We start from the raw sequence: 20,789 nt of genomic DNA on the forward strand, positions 1-20,789 counted from the left end.
ATGGAGGAACCTGGTGATCCCTATGTCCCGGGGTGTATGGAGGATCCTGGTGATCCCTATGTCCCGGGGTGTATGGGGGGTTCTAGTGATCCCTATGTCCCGGGGTGTATGGAGGAACCTGGTGATCCCTATGTCCCGGGGTGTATGGAGGATTCTGGTGATCTCTATGTCCCGGGGTGTATGGGGGGTTCTGGTGATCCCTATGTCCCGGGGTGTATGGGGGGTTCTGGTGATCCCTATGTCCCGGGGTGTATGGGGGGTTCTGGTGATCCCTATGTCCCGGGGTGTATGGAGGATCCTGGTGATCACTATGTCCTGGGGTGTATGGGGGGTTCTGGTGATCCCTATGTCCCGGGGTATATGGGGGTGTCCTGGTGATCCCTATGGCCCAGGGTGTATGGGGGGTTCTGGTGATCCCTATGTCCCGGGGTATATGGGGGTGTCCTGGTGATCCCTATGTCCCGAGGTGTATGGGGGGTTCTGGTGATCCCTATGTCCCGGGGTATATGGGGGTGTCCTGGTGATCCCTATGTCCCGAGGTGTATGGGGGGTTCTGGTGATCCCTATGTCCCGGGGTATATGGGGGTGTCCTGGTGATCCCTATGTCCCAAGGTGTATGGGGGGTTCTGGTGATCCCTATGTCCCGGGGTATATGGGGGTGTCCTGGTGATCCCTATGTCCCGGGGTATATGGGGGTGTCCTGGTGATCCCTATGTCCCGGGGTGTATGGGGGGTTCTGGTGATCCCTATGTCCCGGGGTGTATGGGGGGTTCTGGTGATCCCTATGTCCCGGGGTGTATGGAGGATCCTGGTGATCACTATGTCCTGGGGTGTATGGAGGATCCTGGTGATCCCTATGTCCCGGGGTGTATGGAGGATCCTGGTGATCACTATGTCCTGGGGTGTATGGAGGATCCTGGTGATCCCTATGTCCCGGGGGGTATGGAGGATCCTGGTGATCACTATGTCCTGGGGTGTATAGAGGATCCTGGTGATCACTATGTCCTGGGGTGTATGGAGGATCCTGGTGATCACTATGTCCCGGGGTGTATGGAGGATCCTGGTGATCCCTATGTCCCGGGGTGTATGGGGGGTTCTAGTGATCCCTATGTCCCGGGGTGTATGGAGGAACCTGGTGATCCCTATGTCCCGGGGTGTATGGAGGATTCTGGTGATCTCTATGTCCCGGGGTGTATGGGGGGTTCTGGTGATCCCTATGTCCCGGGGTATATGGGGGTGTCCTGGTGATCCCTATGACCTGGGGTGGATGGGGGGGTCCTGGTGATACCTATGACCCGGGGTGTATGGGGGGGTGTCCTGGTGATCCCTATGACCCGGGGTGTATGGGGGTGTCCTGGTGATCACTATGTCCCGGGGTGTATGGAGGATCCTGGTGATCACTATGTCCCGGGGTGTATGGAGGATCCTGGTGATCCCTATGTCCCGGGGTGTATGGGGGGTTCTAGTGATCCCTATGTCCCGGGGTGTATGGAGGAACCTGGTGATCCCTATGTCCCGGGGTGTATGGAGGATTCTGGTGATCTCTATGTCCCGGGGTGTATGGGGGGTTCTGGTGATCCCTATGTCCCAGGGTATATGGGGGTATATGGGGGTGTCCTGGTGATCCCTATGTCCCGGGGTGTATGGGGGGTCCTGGTGATCCCTATGACCTGGGGTGGATGGGGGGGTCCTGGTGATACCTATGACCCGGGGTGTATGGGGGGGTGTCCTGGTGATCCCTATGACCCGGGGTGTATGGGGGTGTCCTGGTGATCCCTATGTCCCGGGGTGTATGGGGGGTTCTGGTGATCCCTATGTCCCGGGGTGTATGGGGGTGTCCTGGTGATCCCTATGGCCCAGGGTGTATGGGGGGTTCTGGTGATCCCTATGTCCCGGGGTATATGGGGGTGTCCTGGTGATCCCTATGGCCCAGGGTGTATGGGGGGTTCTGGTGATCAATATGTCCCCGGGTATATGGGGGTTTCATGGTGATCCCTATGTCCCGGGGTATATGGGGGTGTCCTGGTGATCACTATGTCCCGGGGTGTATGGAGGATCCTGGTAATCACTATGTCCCGGGGTGTATGGGGGGTTCTGGTGATCCCTATGTCCCGGGGTATATGGGGGGGTCCTGGTGATCCCTATGATCCGGGGTGGATGGGGGTGTCCTGGTGATCCCTATGACCCGGGGTGGATGGGGGGAGGGGTGTCCTGGTGATCCCTATGACCTGGGGTGTATGGGGGGGGTGGTCCTGGTGATCCCTATGACCCGGGGTGTATGGGGGTGGGGGGTCCTGGTGATCCCTATGACCTGGGGTGTATGGGGGGGGGGGTTCCTGGTGATCCCTATGACCTCTCACCTGGGGATCGGGGGGCGCTGCGGCTCTTCTGCAGTTTGTATGGATACTTCAGGGGGGTGTCCAGCTGCTTGAAGCTTTCCTTCAGGGAATGTGTCTGGTAATACTCCACCAGCTCCTGTAAGACCCAGCGCACAGTCACCTCCTGAGCCGCCCCTACCTGCTGACCCTCTCCCGGCTCCTCACACACCTACCAGTAAACTCTCAAACTTCTTGGCCTCAGTGATGTGGATCCAGCTGTCCTTCTCCACAACCTTTATGTGCTTCACCTCATCATTGAATCTACAGGAAACAGAAAGGAGAGAAATTCCATGGGCAAAATTACTACTACAACCACCATCATCATCTACATCACCAACTACCACCACCATCATCTACATCACCAACTACCACCACCATCATCTACATCACCAACTACCATCATCATCACCTACATCACCAACTACCACCATCATCATCTACATCACCAACTACCACCACCATCATCTACATCACCAACTACCATCATCTACATCACCAACTACTACCACCATCATCTACATCACCAACTACCACCACCATCATCTACATCACCAACTACCATCATCATCTACATCACCAACTACCACCACCATCATCTACATCACCAACTACCACCACCATCATCTACATCACCAACTACCACCACCATCATCTACATCACCAACTACCACCACCATCTACATCACCAACTACCATCATCATCTACATCACCAACTACAACCACCATCATCTACATCACTAACTACAACCACCATCATCTACATCACCAACTACAACCACCATCATCTACATCACCAACTACAACCACCATCATCTACATCACCAACTACAACCACCATCATCTACATCACCAACTATCATCATCATCTACATCACCATCTACATCATCAACTACTACTACTACCATCATCATCTACATCACCAACTACCACCATCATCTACATCACCAACCATCACCATCTACATCATCAACTACTACTACCATCATCATCTACATCACCAACTACCATCATCATCTACATCACCAACCATCACAATCTACATCAACTACTACTACTACCACCATCATCTACATCACCAACTACCATCATCATCTACATCACCAACTACCACTACCATCATCTACATCACCAACTACAACCACCATCATCTACATCACCAACTACCATCATCTACATCACCAACTACCACTACCATCATCTACATCACCAACTACAACCACCATCATCTACATCACCAACTACCATCATCATCATCTACATCACCAACTACCATCATCTACATCACCAACTACAACCACCATCATCTACATCACCAACTACCATCATCATCATCTACATCACCAACTACCATCATCTACATCACCAACCATCACCATCTACATCATCAACTACTACTACTACCACCATCATCTACATCACCAACCACCACAATCTACATCACCAACTACCATCATCATCTACATCACCAACCATCACCATCTACATCATCAACTACTACTACCATCATCATCATCATCTACATCACCAACTACCACCACCATCATCTACATCACCAGCTACAACCACCATCATCTACATCACCAACTACCATCATCATCTACATCACCAACTACCATCATCATCTACATCACCAACCATCACCATCTACATCATCAACTACTACTACTACCATCATCATCTACATCACCATCATCTACATCACCAACTACAACCACCATCATCTACATCACCAACTACAACCACCATCATCTACATCACCAACTACAACCACCATCATCTACATCACAACTACCATCATCATCTACATCACCAACCATCACCATCTACATCATCAACTACTACTACCATCATCATCATCTACATCACCAACTACCACCACCATCTACATCACCAACTACAACCACCACAATCTACATCACCAACCACCACCACCATCTACATCACCAACTACAACCACCACCATCTACATCACCAACTACAACCACCACAATCTACATCACCAACTACCACCATCATCTACATCACACACCACCATCTACATCACCAACTACCATCATCATCTACATCCCCAACTACCATCATCTACATCAGTGATTTTCAACCTTTTTTGAGCCGCGGCACACTTTTTATAGCTAAAAAATCCCGGGGCACACCACCAACCAAAATGGCACAAAATGACACTAAAACAGTACATATTATACATATAGTTAATAATATAGATTCTAAATGTATTTATACTCACTCAGTGTGAAACCTGGGCCTGTTTTCTTCTCCCCCCTGTGCTTCTCTCCACCATACTTCTCCCCCCTGCTTCTCTCCTGTGCTTCTCTCCACCATACTTCTCTCCTGTGCTTCTCTCCACCATACTTCTCTCCTGTGCTTCTCTCCACCATACTTCTCTCCTGTGCTTCTCTCCACCATACTTCTCTCCTGTGCTTCTCTCCACCATACTTCTCTCCTGTGCTTCTCTCCACCATACTTCTCTCCTGTGCTTCTCTCCACCATACTTCTCTCCACCATACTTCTCTCCACCATACTTCTCTCCTGTGCTTCTCTCCTGTGCTTCTCTCCTGTGCTTCTCTCCTGTGCTTCTCTCCTGTGCTTCTCTCCACCATACTTCTCTCCTGTGCTTCTCTCCTGTGCTTCTCTCCTGTGCTTCTCTCCTGTGCTTCTCTCCTGTGCTTCTCTCCTGTGCTTCTCTCCTGTGCTTCTCTCCTGTGCTTCTCTCCTGTGCTTCTCTCCTGTGCTTCTCTCCTGTGCTTCTCTCCTGTGCTTCTCTCCTGTGCTTCTCTCCTGTGCTTCTCTCCTGTGCTTCTCTCCTGTGCTTCTCTCCTGTGCTTCTCTCCCCCCTGCTTCTCCCCCATCCCCATGTTTCTCTCCCCCATTGTTTTCTCCTGTTTCATAGGGGCACCATAGTTTGGGGAACTTTCCCCGCGGCACACCCAACCATGTGTCACGGCACACTGGTTGAAAATCACTGATCTACATCACCAACTACCACCATCATCTACATCACCAACTACCACCACCATCATCTACATCACCAACTACCATCATCTACATCACCAACTACCACCACCATCATCTACATCACCAACTACCATCATCTACATCACCAACTACCACCACCATCATCATCATCATCTACATCCCCAACTACCACCACCATCATCTACATCACCAACTACCACCACCATCATCTACATCACCAACTACCACCACCATCTACATCACCAACTACCATCATCATCTACATCACCAACTACCACCACCATCATCATCATCATCTACATCCCCAACTACCACCACCATCATCATCATCATCATCTACATCACCAACTACCACCACCATCATCTACATCCCCAACTACCACCACCATCATCATCAACTACCACCACCATCATCTACATCACCAACTACCACCACCATCATCTACATCACCAACTACCATCATCTACATCACCAACTACCACCATCATCTACATCATCAACTACCATCATCATCTACATCACCAACTACCACCACCATCATCTACATCACCAACTACCACCACCATCATCTACATCACCAACTACCACCACCATCTACATCACCAACTACCACTACCATCATCATCATCTACATCCCCAACTACCACCACCATCATCACCAACTACCACCATCATCTACATCACCAACTACCATCATCATCTACATCACCAACCACCACCATCTACATCACCAACTACCATCATCTACATCACCAACTACAACCACCATCATCTACATCACCAACTACCATCATCTACATCACCAACTACCACCACCATCATCTACATCACCAACTACCATCATCTACATCACCAACTACCACCATCATCTACATCACCAACTACAACCACCATCATCTACATCACCAACTACAACCACCACCATCTACATCACCAACTACCATCATCATCTACATCACCAACCATCACCATCTACATCATCAACTACTACTACCATCATCATCTACATCACCAACTACCATCATCTACATCACCAACTACCACCACCATCATCACCAACTACCACCACCATCATCACCAACTACCACCACCATCACCAACTACCACCACCATCATCAACAACTACCACCACCACCATCTACATCAACTACTACAACCACCATCGTCTGCATCACCAACTACCACCACCATCTACATCACCAACTACCACCACCATCATCTACATCACCAACTACCATCATCTACATCACCAACTACCACCACCATCATCTACATCACCAACTACCACCACCATCATCATCATCATCATCATCATCTACATCCCCAACTACCACCACCATCATCTACATCACCAACTACCACCACCATCATCTACATCACCAACTACCACCACCATCTACATCACCAACTACCATCATCATCTACATCACCAACTACCACCACCACCATCATCATCATCATCATCTACATCCCCAACTACCACCACCATCATCATCATCATCTACATCCCCAACTACCACCACCATCATCACCAACTACCACCACCATCATCTACATCACCAACTACCACCACCATCATCTACATCACCAACTACCATCATCTACATCACCAACTACCACCATCATCTACATCATCAACTACCATCATCATCTACATCACCAACTACCACCACCATCATCTACATCACCAACTACCACCACCATCATCTACATCACCAACTACCACCACCATCTAAATCACCAACTACCACTACCATCATCATCATCTACATCCCCAACTACCACCACCATCATCACCAACTACCATCACCATCATCTACATCACCAACTACCATCATCATCTACATCACCAACCACCACCATCTACATCACCAACTACCATCATCTACATCACCAACTACAACCACCATCATCTACATCACCAACTACCATCATCTACATCACCAACTACCACCACCATCATCTACATCACCAACTACCATCATCTACATCACCAACTACCACCATCATCTACATCACCAACTACAACCACCATCATCTACATCACCAACTACAACCACCACCATCTACATCACCAACTACCATCATCATCTACATCACCAACCATCACCATCTACATCATCAACTACTACTACCATCATCATCTACATCACCAACTACCATCATCTACATCCCCAACTACCACCACCATCATCACCAACTACCACCACCATCATCTACATCACCAACTACCACCACCATCATCTACATCACCAACTACCATCATCTACATCACCAACTACCACCATCATCTACATCATCAACTACCATCATCATCTACATCACCAACTACCACCACCATCATCTACATCACCAACTACCACCACCATCATCTACATCACCAACTACCACCACCATCTACATCACCAACTACCACTACCATCATCATCATCTACATCCCCAACTACCACCACCATCATCACCAACTACCACCACCATCATCTACATCACCAACTACCATCATCATCTACATCACCAACCACCACCATCTACATCACCAACTACCATCATCTACATCACCAACTACAACCACCATCATCTACATCACCAACTACCATCATCTACATCACCAACTACCACCACCATCATCTACATCACCAACTACCATCATCTACATCACCAACTACCACCATCATCTACATCACCAACTACAACCACCATCATCTACATCACCAACTACAACCACCACCATCTACATCACCAACTACCATCATCATCTACATCACCAACCATCACCATCTACATCATCAACTACTACTACCATCATCATCTACATCACCAACTACCATCATCTACATCACCAACTACCACCACCATCATCACCAACTACCACCACCATCATCACCAACTACCACCACCATCACCAACTACCACCACCATCATCAACAACTACCACCACCACCATCTACATCAACTACTACAACCACCATCGTCTGCATCACCAACTACCACCACCATCTACATCACCAACTACCACCACCATCTACATCATCAACTACTACAACCACAATCATCTACATCACCAACTACCACCACCAGCACCATTGTCTGCCGGGTCTCGTACTTGATGCTGATGGCGAATCTCTCGGCCTCGTTCGCTCGCTCCCGGATCAGGTAGGTTCCGCTGAGATGCGACTTCAGAAGGTTATCGGCCTGTGGGCGCTCAACGTTCCCAGCGAACCTGGAAGACACCAAACAGTGAGAGGGGTGAGGGGGATCTGTGTGCCAGATTGGGGGGGAGCTATCTGCGGGACGGGTACCTACCAGGGGTATCTGCTGTAATCTGTCGGCTTCACCGGTTGCTGCAAAATACACACAGGCAGGTCAGTGCATGATGGGGGTATAATCTTACCCAATCGCCGGCAGCGCCCGGAACTGCTCCGGACGTAAGAGGGGGGGGGGGGGGGCAGGGTCCCCGAAACTGCTCAAGACGAAAGAAGAGGGGGGAGGGAGGGGGCGAGGGGTTTCCCGGAGCTGCTCCGGACGATAGAGGAGGGGGGGGGGGCCCTGGAGCTGCTCCCATGGGGCCTGGCACTCACCACAGGACAGGGCTTCACTGAGGAGCTGGGGAAGTATCCAGATTTCCTGGTCAGTAGCAGCCGCCCCTGTGGACAGAACAGCGCGCTCAGTCAGTGCACACAAATAGCGCCACTCCTGGTTATACGGGGGTCTGCACTCACCTCCCACCACTGGGAGTCAGGGTCACCACGCAGCAGCTCAATCACCTCTCCCGTCTGGAAGGTCAGCACTGGCTTCCCGGGGGGCGCAGGGTTACCGTGGTAATTCTGGACGGCAAACATCTTGGGTCCTGGAGTCGTTAAAGAATAATGGAGACGGAATCCGTAACTAGCCGCCGGGGGAGGGGGTCTGCAACTAGCCGCCGGGGGAGGGGGTCTGCAACTAGCCGCCGGGGGAGGGGGTCTGCAACTAGCCGCCGGGGGAGGGGGTCTGCAACTAGCCGCTGGGAGAGGGGGTCTGCAACTAGCCGCCGGGGGAGGGGGTCTGCAACTAGCCGCCGGGGTAGGGGGTCTGCAACTAGCCGCCGGGGGAGGGGGTCTGCAACTAGCCGCCGGGGGAGGGGGTCTGCAACTAGCCGCCGGGGGAGGGGGTCTGCAACTAGCCGCCGGGGGAGGGGGTCTGCAACTAGCAGCCGGGGGAGGGGGTCTGCAACTAGCCGCCGGGGGAGGGGGTCTGCAACTAGCCGCCGGGGGAGGGGGTCTGCAACTAGCCGCCGGGGGAGGGGGTCTGCAACTAGCCGCCGGGGGAGGGGGTCTGCAACTAGCCGCCGGGGGAGGGGGTCTGCAACTAGCCGCCGGGGGAGGGGGTCTGCAACTAGCCGCCAGGGGAGGGGTCTGCAACTAGCTGCCGGGGATGATTGTTTTAGGGGGGGGGGGGGGGGGTTCGGGTCGACTGCAACTAGCCGCCGGTGGAGGGGGTCTGCAGCTAGCTGGTGGGAGAGGGGGTCTGGGGAGGGGGTCTGCAGCTAGCTGGTGGGAGAGGGGGTCTGGGGAGGGGTCTGCAACTAGCCGCCGGTGGAGGGGGTCTGCAGCTAGCTGGTGGGAGAGGGGGTCTGGGGAGGGGGTCTGCAGCTAGCTGGTGGGAGAGGGGTCTGGGGAGGGGTCTGCAGCTAGCCGCCGGAGGAGGGGGTCTGCAGCTAGCTGGTGGGAGAGGGGGTCTGGGGAGGGGTCTGCAGCTAGCCGCCGGGGGAGGGGGTCTGCAGCTAGCTGGTGGGAGAGGGGGTCTGGGGAGGGGTCTGCAGCTAGCCGCCGGGGGAGGGGGTCTGCAGCTAGCTGGTGGGAGAGGGGGTCTGCAGCTAGCTGGTGGGAGAGGGGGTCTGGGGAGGGGGTCTGCAGCTAGCTGATGGGGGAGGGGTCTGCAGCTAGCCGCCGGGGGAGGGGGTCTGGGGAGGGGTCTGCTGCTAGCCGCCGGGGGAGGGGGTCTGCAGCTAGCTGGTGGGAGAGGGGGTCTGGGGAGGGGGTCTGCAGCTAGCTGGTGGGAGAGGGGGTCTGGGGAGGGGGTCTGCAGCTAGCTGGTGGGGGAGGGGGTCTGCAGCTAGCTGGTGGGAGAGGGGGTCTGGGGAGGGGGTCTGCAGCTAGCTGGTGGGGGAGGGGGTCTGCAGCTAGCTGGTGGGAGAGGGGGTCTGGGGAGGGGGTCTGCAGCTAGCTGGTGGGAGAGGGGGTCTGGGGAGGGGGTCTGCAGCTAGCTGGTGGGGGAGGGGGTCTGCAGCTAGCTGGTGGGGGAGGGGGTCTGCAGCTAGCTGGTGGGGGAGGGGGTCTGCAGCTAGCTGGTGGGGGAGGGGGGTCTGCAGCTAGCTGGTGGGGGAGGGGGTCTGGGGAGGGGTCTGCAACTAGCTGCCGGGGATGAGTGTTTGGGGGGGGGGGGGGGGTTCGGGTCGACAGCAGCTAGCTGCCAGGGGAGGGGTCTGCAACTAGCCGCCGGGGGAGGGGGTCTGGGAAGGGGTCTGCAGCTAGCTGGTGGGGGAGGGGGTCTGCAGCTAGCTGGTGGGGGAGGGGGTCTGGGGAGGGGGTCTGCAGCTAGCTGGTGGGGGAGGGGGTCTGGGGAGGGGTCTGCAGCTAGCTGCCGGGGATGAGTGTTTGGGGGGGGGGGGGGGGGGGGATTGCAGCTAGCTGGTGGGGGCACATTAATGGTTTGTGTCCTGGATGTGTCAGGCGGGTGATCTCTTACCTGGTACCGGGATGAGCAAATCCTGTAAGAGAAATACACAGATCACCAGCTGTACTTCCCATCATGCTCTGCTCCTCCCTCCCTGTCATCCTCGGCTCCTCCCAGTAATCTTCTGCCCCTCCTCCTGCCATCCTTTGCCCCTCCCTCCCCATCATCCTCTTCTACTCCCTCCGTCATCCTCTGCTTCTCCCTCACTGTCATCCTTCGCTCTTCCCATCATGCTCTGCTCCTCCCTCCCCAGTCATCCTCGGCTCCTCCCTCCCCAGTCATCCTCGGCTCCTCCCTCCCCAGTCATCCTCAGCTCCTCCCTCCCCAGTCATCCTCAGCTCCTCCCTCCCCAGTCATCCTCGGCTCCTCCCTCCCCAGTCATCCTCAGCTCCTCCCTCCCCAGTCATCCTCGGCTCCTCCCTCCCCAGTCATCCTCGGCTCCTCCCTCCCCAGTCATCCTCGGCTCCTCCCTCCCCAGTCATCCTCAGCTCCTCCCTCCCCAGTCATCCTCGGCTCCTCCCTCCCCAGTCATCCTCGGCTCCTCCCTCCCCAGTCATCCTCGGCTCCTCCCTCCCCAGTCATCCTCAGCTCCTCCCTCCCCAGTCATCCTCAGCTCCTCCCTCCCCAGTCATCCTCAGCTCCTCCCTCCCCAGTCATCCTCAGCTCCTCCCTCCCTGTCATCCCTTGCTCTTCCCATCATGCTCTGCTCCTCCCTCCCCATTTTGCTCCTCCCACAAGTGGATGCTGGGAATTGTATACAACAGAAACTCTAATGAGACTTTACCTCACTGATTGCAGGGCGTTCTGCGTAACCATGACAATGCCAATACAGTGACCTCTGACCCTCTGGATTAACAGGTATCTGCCTCATTGTAAGGCTCTATGATAGGGTCACATGACCAGGCCCGCCCTATGCATCATTACCACCTATCCTCTCCCAAATCTGTGGCTGCTGCAGAACTACAACTCCCAGCATGCTACACACCACAGACAGGGGGCGATACATAGGAAGAGGATCAGGGGCAGAATCTTACCAGATCATCCACGGGGCCTGGAAGAAAAGAGGAGAAGACACATATATATCTGACGGCCTTTACACCAGCGTGTGCGCAGCGCGGTCGGTAATCCCCCCATGCAGTGTGCGCAGCGCGGTCAGTAATCCCCCCCATGCAGTGTGCGCAGCGCGGTCAGTAATCCCCCCATGTAATGTGCGCAGCGCGGTCAGTCATACTCCCGTGTAATGTGCGCAGCGCGGTCAGTCATACCCCGTGTAATGTGCGCAGCGCGGTCAGTAATCCCCCCGTGTAATGTGCGCAGCGCAGTCAGTAATCCCCCCATGTAATGTGCGCAGCGCGGTCAGTTATCCCCCCCGTGTAATGTGCGCAGCGCGGTCAGTCATACCCCGTGTAATGTGCGCAGCGCGGTCAGTAATCCCCCCATGTAATGTGCGCAGCGCGGTCAGTAATCCCCCCGTGTAATGTGCGCAGCGCGGTCAGTCATACCCCATGTAATGTGCGCAGCGCGGTCAGTCATACCCCATGTAATGTGCGCAGCGCGGTCAGTCATACCCCATGTAATGTGCGCAGCGTGGTCAGTCATACCCCATGTAATGTGCGCAGCGCGGTCAGTAATCCCCCATGCAGTGTGCGCAGCGCGGTCAGTACTCCCCCCATGTAATGTGCGCAGCGCGGTCAGTTATCCCCCCATATAATGTGTGCAGCGCGGTCAGTCATACCCCATGTAATGTGCGCAGCGCGGTCAGTAATCCCCCATGCAGTGTGCGCAGCGCGGTCAGTACTCCCCCCATGTAATGTGCGCAGCGCGGTCAGTTATCCCCCCATGTAATGTGCGCAGCGCGGTCAGTTATCCCCCCATGTAATGTGCGCAGCGCGGTCAGTACTCCCCCCATGTAATGTGCGCAGCGCGGTCAGTTATCCCCCCATATAATGTGCGCAGCGCGGTCAGTTATCCCCCCGCGTAATGTGCGCAGCGCGGTCAGTAATCCCCCCGTGTAATGTGCGCAGCACGGTCAGTCATACTCCCGTGTAATGTGCGCAGCGCGGTCAGTTATCCCCCCATATAATGTGCGCAGCGCGGTCAGTTATCCCCCCGTGTAATGTGCGCAGCGCAGTCAGTAATCCCCCCATGTAATGTGCGCAGCGCAGTCAGTAATCCCCCCATGTAATGTGCGCAGCGCGGTCAGTTATCCCCCCCGTGTAATGTGCGCAGCGCGGTCAGTCATACCCCGTGTAATGTGCGCAGCGCGGTCAGTAATCCCCCCGTGTAATGTGCGCAGCGCGGTCAGTAATCCCCCCGTGTAATGTGCGCAGCGCGGTCAGTCATACCCCATGTAATGTGCGCAGCGCGGTCAGTCATACCCCATGTAATGTGCGCAGCGCGGTCAGTCATACCCCATGTAATGTGCGCAGCGCGGTCAGTAATCCCCCATGCAGTGTGCGCAGCGCGGTCAGTACTCCCCCCCATGTAATGTGCGCAGCGCGGTCAGTTATCCCCCCATATAATGTGTGCAGCGCGGTCAGTCATACCCCATGTAATGTGCGCAGCGCGGTCAGTAATCCCCCATGCAGTGTGCGCAGCGTGGTCAGTACTCCCCCCATGTAATGTGCGCAGCGCGGTCAGTTATCCCCCCATGTAATGTGCGCAGCGCGGTCAGTTATCCCCCCATGTAATGTGCGCAGCGCGGTCAGTACTCCCCCCATGTAATGTGCGCAGCGCGGTCAGTTATCCCCCCATATAATGTGCGCAGCGCGGTCAGTTATCCCCCCGTGTAATGTGCGCAGCGCGGTCAGTAATCCCCCCGTGTAATGTGCGCAGCACGGTCAGTCATACTCCCGTGTAATGTGCGCAGCGCGGTCAGTTATCCCCCCATATAATGTGCGCAGCGCGGTCAGTTATCCCCCCGTGTAATGTGCGCAGCGCGGTCAGTAATCCCCCCGTGTAATGTGCGCAGCACGGTCAGTCATACTCCCGTGTAATGTGCGCAGCACGGTCAGTATCTCTCCCCCCCCCCCCCCATGTAATGTGCGCAGCGCGGTCAGTCATACCCCATGTTATGTGCGCAGCGAGGTCAGTCATACCCCATGTAATGTGCGCAGCGCGGTCAGTCATACTCCCGTGTAATGTGCGCAGCGCGGTCAGTCATACCCCCGTGTAATGTGTGCAGCGCGGTCAGTCATACCCCATGTTATGTGCGCAGCGAGGTCAGTCATACTCCCGTGTAATGTGCGCAGCGCGGTCAGTCATACTCCCGTGTAATGTGCGCAGCGCGGTCAGTCATACTCCCGTGTAATGTGCGCAGCGCGGTCAGTCATACTCCCGTGTAATGTGCGCAGCGCGGTCAGTCATACCCCCGTGTAATGTGTGCAGCGCGGTCAGTCATACCCCCGTGTAATGTGTGCAGCGCGGTCAGTCATACCCCATGTTATGTGCGCAGCGAGGTCAGTCATACTCCCGTGTAATGTGCGCAGCGCGGTCAGTCATACCCCCGTGTAATGTGCGCAGCGCGGTCAGTCATACCCCGTGTAATGTGTGCAGCGCGGTCAGTAATCCCCCCCATGCAGTGTGCACAGCGCGGTCAGTCATACTCCCGTGTAATGTGCGCAGCGCGGTCAGTCATACCCCCGTGTAATGTGCGCAGCGCGGTCAGTCATACCCCCGTGTAATGTGCGCAGCGTGGTCAGTCATACCCCCGTGTAATGTGCGCAGCGCGGTCAGTCATACCCCATGTAATGTGCACAGCGCGGTCATACCCCATGTAATGTGCGCAGCACGGTCAGTCATACCCCGTGTAATGTGCGCAGCGTGGTCAGTCATACCCCATGTAATGTGCGCAGCACGGTCAGTCATACCCCATGTAATGTGCGCAGCGTGGTCAGTCATACCCCATGTAATGTACGCAGCGCGGTCAGTCATACCCCCGTGTAATGTGCGCAGCGCGGTCAGTTATACCCCATGTAATGTGCGCAGCGCGGTCAGTCATACCCCTATGTAATGGGCGCAGCGCGGTCAGTCATACCCCATGTAATGTGCGCAGCGCGGTCAGTCATACCCCCGTGTAATGTGCGCAGCGCGGTCAGTCATACCCCGTGTAATGTGCGCAGCGCGGTCAGTCATACCCCGTGTAATGTGCGCAGCGCGGTCAGTCATACCCCATGTAATGTGCGCAGCACGGTCAGTCATACCCCCGTGTAATGTGCGCAGCGCGGTCAGTCATACCCCATGTAATGTGCATAGCGTGGTCAGTCATACCCCCGTGTAATGTGCGCAGCGCGGTCAGTCATACCCCGTGTAATGTGCGCAGCGCGGTCAGTCATACCCCTATGTAATGGGCGCAGCGCGGTCAGTCATACCCCTATGTAATGGGCGCAGCGCGGTCAGTCATACCCCGTGTAATGTGCGCAGCGCGGTCAGTCATACCCCGTGTAATGTGCGCAGTGCACTCAGTCATACCCCATGTAATGTGCGCAGCGAGGTCAGTCATACCCCATGTAATGTGCGCAGCGCGGTCAGTCATACCCCATGTAATGTGCGCAGCACGGTCAGTCATACCCCATGTAATGTGCGCAGCGCGGTCAGTCATACCCCGTGTAATGTGCGCAGCGCGGTCAGTCATACCCCGTGTAATGTGCGCAGCGCGGTCAGTCATACCCCGTGTAATGTGCGCAGCGAGGTCAGTCATACCCCATGTAATGTGCGCAGCACGGTCAGTCATACCCCATGTAATGTGCGCAGCACGGTCAGTCATACCCCATGTAATGTGCGCAGCGCGGTCAGTCATACCCCGTGTAATGGGCGCAGCGCGGTCAGTCATACCCCGTGTAATGTGCGCAGCGCGGTCAGTCATACCCCATGTAATGTGCGCAGCGCGGTCAGTATTCCCCACCACCACCACTGCCAATGTAATGTGCACAGTGCGGTCAGTCATCCCCCCCCCCCATGTAATGTGTGCAGTGAGTTCAGTCATCCCCCCCCCCTCCCCCAATATAATGTCCGGTCAGTCATCCCTCCCCCATGTAATGTGCGCAGTGTGGTCAGTATTCCCCCCCCCCCCCCCCCCAATGTAATGTGCGCAGTGCGTTCAGTCATCCCCCCCCCCCCTAATATAATGTCCGGTCAGTCATCTCTCCCCCATGTAATGTGAGCAGTGTGGTCAGTATTCACCCCCACCACCACTGCCAATGTAATGTGCGCAGTGCGGTCAGTCATCCCTCCCCCATGTAATGTGCACAGTGCGGTCAGTCATCCCTCCCCCATGTAATGTGCGCAGTGCGGTCAGTCATCCCCCCCCCCCCCCCAATATAATGTCCGGTCAGTCATCCCTCCCCCATGTAATGTGCGCAGTGTGGTCAGTATTCCCCACCACCACCACTGCCAATGTAATGTGCACAGTGCGGTCAGTCATCCCCCCCCCATGTAATGTGTGCAGTGAGTTCAGTCATCCCCCCCCCCCTCCCCCAATATAATGTCCGGTCAGTCATCCCTCCCCCATGTAATGTGCGCAGTGTGGTCAGTATTCCCCCCCCCCCCCCCAATGTAATGTGCGCAGTGCGTTCAGTCATCCCCCCCCCCCCTAATATAATGTCCGGTCAGTCATCTCTCCCCCATGTAATGTGAGCAGTGTGGTCAGTATTCACCCCCACCACCACTGCCAATGTAATGTGCGCAGTGCGGTCAGTCATCCCTCCCCCATGTAATGTGCACAGTGCGGTCAGTCATCCCTCCCCCATGTAATGTGCGCAGTGCGGTCAGTCATCCCCCCCCCCCCCCAATATAATGTCCGGTCAGTCATCCCTCCCCCATGTAATGTGCGCAGTGTGGTCAGTATTCCCCCTCACCACCACTGCCAATGTAATGTGCGCAGTGCGGTCAGTCATCCCCCCCCCCCAATATAATGTCCGGTCAGTCATCCCTCCCCCATGTAATGTGAGCAGTGTGGTCAGTATTCACCCCCACCACCACTGCCAATGTAATGTGCGCAGCGCGGTCAGTCATACCCCGTGTAATGTGCGCAGCGCGGTCAGTCATACCCCGTGTAATGTGCGCAGCGCGGTCAGTCATACCCCATGTAATGTGCGCAGCACGGTCAGTCATACCCCATGTAATGTGTGCAGCGCGGTCAGTCATACCCCATGTAATGTGCGCAGCGCGGTCAGTCATACCCCCGTGTAATGGGCGCAGCGCGGTCAGTCATACCCCTATGTAATGGGCGCAGCGCGGTCAGTCATACCCCGTGTAATGTGCGCAGCGCGGTCAGTCATACCCCGTGTAATGTGCGCAGCGCGGTCAGTCATACCCCGTGTAATGTGCGCAGCGCGGTCAGTCATACCCCGTGTAATGTGCGCAGCGAGGTCAGTCATACCCCATGTAATGTGCGCAGCGCGGTCAGTCATACCCCATGTAATGTGCGCAGCACGGTCAGTCATACCCCATGTAATGTGCGCAGCGCGGTCAGTCATACCCCGTGTAATGTGCGCAGCGCGGTCAGTCATACCCCGTGTAATGTGCGCAGCGCGGTCAGTCATACCCCATGTAATGTGCGCAGCGCGGTCAGTCATACTCCCGTGTAATGTGCGCAGCGCGGTCAGTCATACCCCATGTAATGTGCGCAGCGCGGTCAGTCATACTCCCGTGTAATGTGCGCAGCGCGGTCAGTCATACCCCATGTAATGTGCGCAGCACGGTCAGTCATACCCCGTGTAATGTGCGCAGTGCACTCAGTCATACCCCATGTAATGTGCGCAGCACGGTCAGTCATACCCCATGTAATGTGCGCAGCGCGGTCAGTCATACCCCGTGTAATGTGCGCAGCGCGGTCAGTCATACCCCGTGTAATGTGCGCAGCGCGGTCAGTCATACCCCATGTAATGTGCGCAGCGCGGTCAGTATTCCCCACCACCACCACTGCCAATGTAATGTGCACAGTGCGGTCAGTCATCCCCCCCCCATGTAATGTGTGCAGTGAGTTCAGTCATCCCCCCCCCCCTCCCCCAATATAATGTCCGGTCAGTCATCCCTCCCCCATGTAATGTGCGCAGTGTGGTCAGTATTCCCCCCCCCCCCCCCCCAATGTAATGTGCGCAGTGCGTTCAGTCATCCCCCCCCCCCTAATATAATGTCCGGTCAGTCATCTCTCCCCCATGTAATGTGAGCAGTGTGGTCAGTATTCACCCCCACCACCACTGCCAATGTAATGTGCGCAGTGCGGTCAGTCATCCCTCCCCCATGTAATGTGCGCAGCGCGGTCAGTCATACCCCCGTGTAATGTGCGCAGCGCGGTCAGTCATACCCCTATGTAATGGGCGCAGCGCGGTCAGTCATACCCCGTGTAATGTGCGCAGCGCGGTCAGTCATACCCCGTGTAATGTGCGCAGAGCGGTCAGTCATACCCCGTGTAATGTGCGCAGTGCACTCAGTCATACCCCATGTAATGTGCGCAGCGAGGTCAGTCATACCCCATGTAATGTGCGCAGCGCGGTCAGTCATACCCCATGTAATGTGCGCAGCGCGGTCAGTCATACCCCATGTAATGTGCGCAGCGCGGTCAGTCATACCCCGTGTAATGTGCGCAGCGCGGTCAGTCATACCCCGTGTAATGTGCGCAGCGCGGTCAGTCATACCCCATGTAATGTGCGCAGCGCGGTCAGTATTCCCCACCACCACCACTGCCAATGTAATGTGCACAGTGCGGTCAGTCATCCCCCCCCCCATGTAATGTGTGCAGTGAGTTCAGTCATCCCCCCCCCCCCTCCCCCAATATAATGTCCGGTCAGTCATCCCTCCCCCATGTAATGTGCGCAGTGTGGTCAGTATTCCCCCCCCCCCCCCCCCCCAATGTAATGTGCGCAGTGCGTTCAGTCATCCCCCCCCCTAATATAATGTCCGGTCAGTCATCTCTCCCCCATGTAATGTGAGCAGTGTGGTCAGTATTCACCCCCACCACCACTGCCAATGTAATGTGCGCAGTGCGGTCAGTCATCCCTCCCCCATGTAATGTGCGCAGTGCGGTCAGTCATCCCTCCCCCATGTAATGTGCGCAGTGCGGTCAGTCATCCCCCCCCCCCCCCCCCCCCCCCCCCCAATATAATGTCCGGTCAGTCATCCCTCCCCCATGTAATGTGCGCAGTGTGGTCAGTATTCCCCCTCACCACCACTGCCAATGTAATGTGCGCAGTGCGGTCAGTCATCCCCCCCCCCCCAATATAATGTCCGGTCAGTCATCCCTCCCCCATGTAATGTGCGCAGTGTGGTCAGTATTCCCCCTCACCACCACCCCAATGTAATGTGCGCAGTGCGGTCAGTCATCCCTCCCCCATGTAATGTGCGCAGTGCGGTCAGTCATCCCGCCCCCCCCCCCCCCCCCAATATAATGTCCGGTCAGTCATCCCTCCCCCATGTAATGTGCGCAGTGTGGTCAGTATTCCCCCCCACCACGACCCCAATGTAATGTGCGCAGTACGGTCATTCACCCGCAAACAGTCAGCGGGAGGCGAGCATGGTTGTCAGGCACTCACCGATCCGGCACGGGTGGATTTTCTCTAGGCACTCTTTGTGGACCCCGACGCCGCACTGGGTGCAGTGATATCCCTGATAGAAGGTTCCCCTGAGAGAGGAGAGAGGAAATGGTGCCACCGGATCACCGCAGCATCGGCCCCACCGCCCCAAGCCAGACACGCCTGCCCCGCCCACCATGGCCCCGCCCCCGAACAACATGGCCACACCCACCACTCACCTCAGAAACATCTTGCAGGCTTTACAGCTGGTGGTTCTTTCAAACGTGAACATCTGGAAGTTGTGGTGATTCGCCGTCGCTTTCTCCGGTTTAATGTTGGAGCTGAGAAAACAAAGACGCCATCAGTGGCGGCCATAATGGGGCGGTCACATGATCTAAAAAAGCTGTAAACTGGCCGTACAACAGCGCCCCCAGCTGTTCCAAAACTACAACTTCCAGCATGCTGTGACACTTGTGGCTGGTAAGGGATGATAGGAGTCGTTGCTGAGCTGCAGGTTGAGGAGCGCTGACAGGCGCGTTGCGTTCGTCGTTTCTCCGGTACCTACATCGCCATCTCGAACTGCTCCATCCACTTCCTCTTCATCTCCTCTGTCTTGCAGAAGAACTGGAATCCCTGCTTCCCCTGGAGGTGGATGAGGTAGAACCCGTACGACCACTGCACGGAGAGAGAAGGTGGTCAGACAGCCGCCATCTTGTCACCCCTGCGCTAATGTTACGGGGCGGGGAAACCTGAGTATAATCAGCTGGGAGACTCCTTACCATTTTGCCGTGTGACTGGCGCCAGCGTAAAGGAACCAGAGAGAGTGAGTGTAAACATGAGGCAAGAAAGTGTCAGCGTGGGGACGAGGGGCTACAGGGGCGGACCACCAACATGAGCGCCACCCAACTCCAGCTTCTGATGTCACCAGCAGCTGATACACTGTAGCGGTACTACAGAGACACTACAGAACCCCGAATCACTAGAGCAGAACATATCCAATCCAGGAGGTGACGGTGAAGATCAGAAGCCGCAGCTACATGGCGGATCCGACTACTAGAACAACCCAATCTATACCTCCCATCTATACCTCTATACATTCCAGCTATACCCTCCCCCCTCTATACATTCCATCTATACCCTCCCCCCTCTATACATTCCATCTATACCTCTATACATTCCATCTATACCCTCCCCC

General features: G+C 55.5%; 1 protein-coding gene across 1 annotated transcript in view; it reads right to left on the reverse strand.

The window, feature by feature from the left end:
• Positions 1 to 20,789, reverse strand: part of VAV2 (vav guanine nucleotide exchange factor 2) — a 131,643-nt gene that overhangs the window by 22,056 nt on the left and 88,798 nt on the right. Inside the window, exons 15-25 of the mRNA XM_069943524.1 lie at positions 20,160 to 20,269; positions 19,834 to 19,935; positions 19,616 to 19,704; positions 12,119 to 12,135; positions 11,097 to 11,118; positions 9,092 to 9,219; positions 8,951 to 9,016; positions 8,676 to 8,713; positions 8,476 to 8,592; positions 2,552 to 2,639; positions 2,361 to 2,475 (exon numbers count right to left, since the gene is read on the reverse strand). Coding sequence (XP_069799625.1) covers positions 2,361 to 2,475; positions 2,552 to 2,639; positions 8,476 to 8,592; positions 8,676 to 8,713; positions 8,951 to 9,016; positions 9,092 to 9,219; positions 11,097 to 11,118; positions 12,119 to 12,135; positions 19,616 to 19,704; positions 19,834 to 19,935; positions 20,160 to 20,269 — 892 coding nt within the window. The remainder of the gene's footprint in view (positions 1 to 2,360; positions 2,476 to 2,551; positions 2,640 to 8,475; positions 8,593 to 8,675; positions 8,714 to 8,950; positions 9,017 to 9,091; positions 9,220 to 11,096; positions 11,119 to 12,118; positions 12,136 to 19,615; positions 19,705 to 19,833; positions 19,936 to 20,159; positions 20,270 to 20,789) is intronic.

The sequence above is a fragment of the Dendropsophus ebraccatus genome, chromosome 10 (assembly GCF_027789765.1).
Source record: "Dendropsophus ebraccatus isolate aDenEbr1 chromosome 10, aDenEbr1.pat, whole genome shotgun sequence".
NCBI classification, from domain to species: domain Eukaryota; kingdom Metazoa; phylum Chordata; class Amphibia; order Anura; family Hylidae; genus Dendropsophus; species Dendropsophus ebraccatus.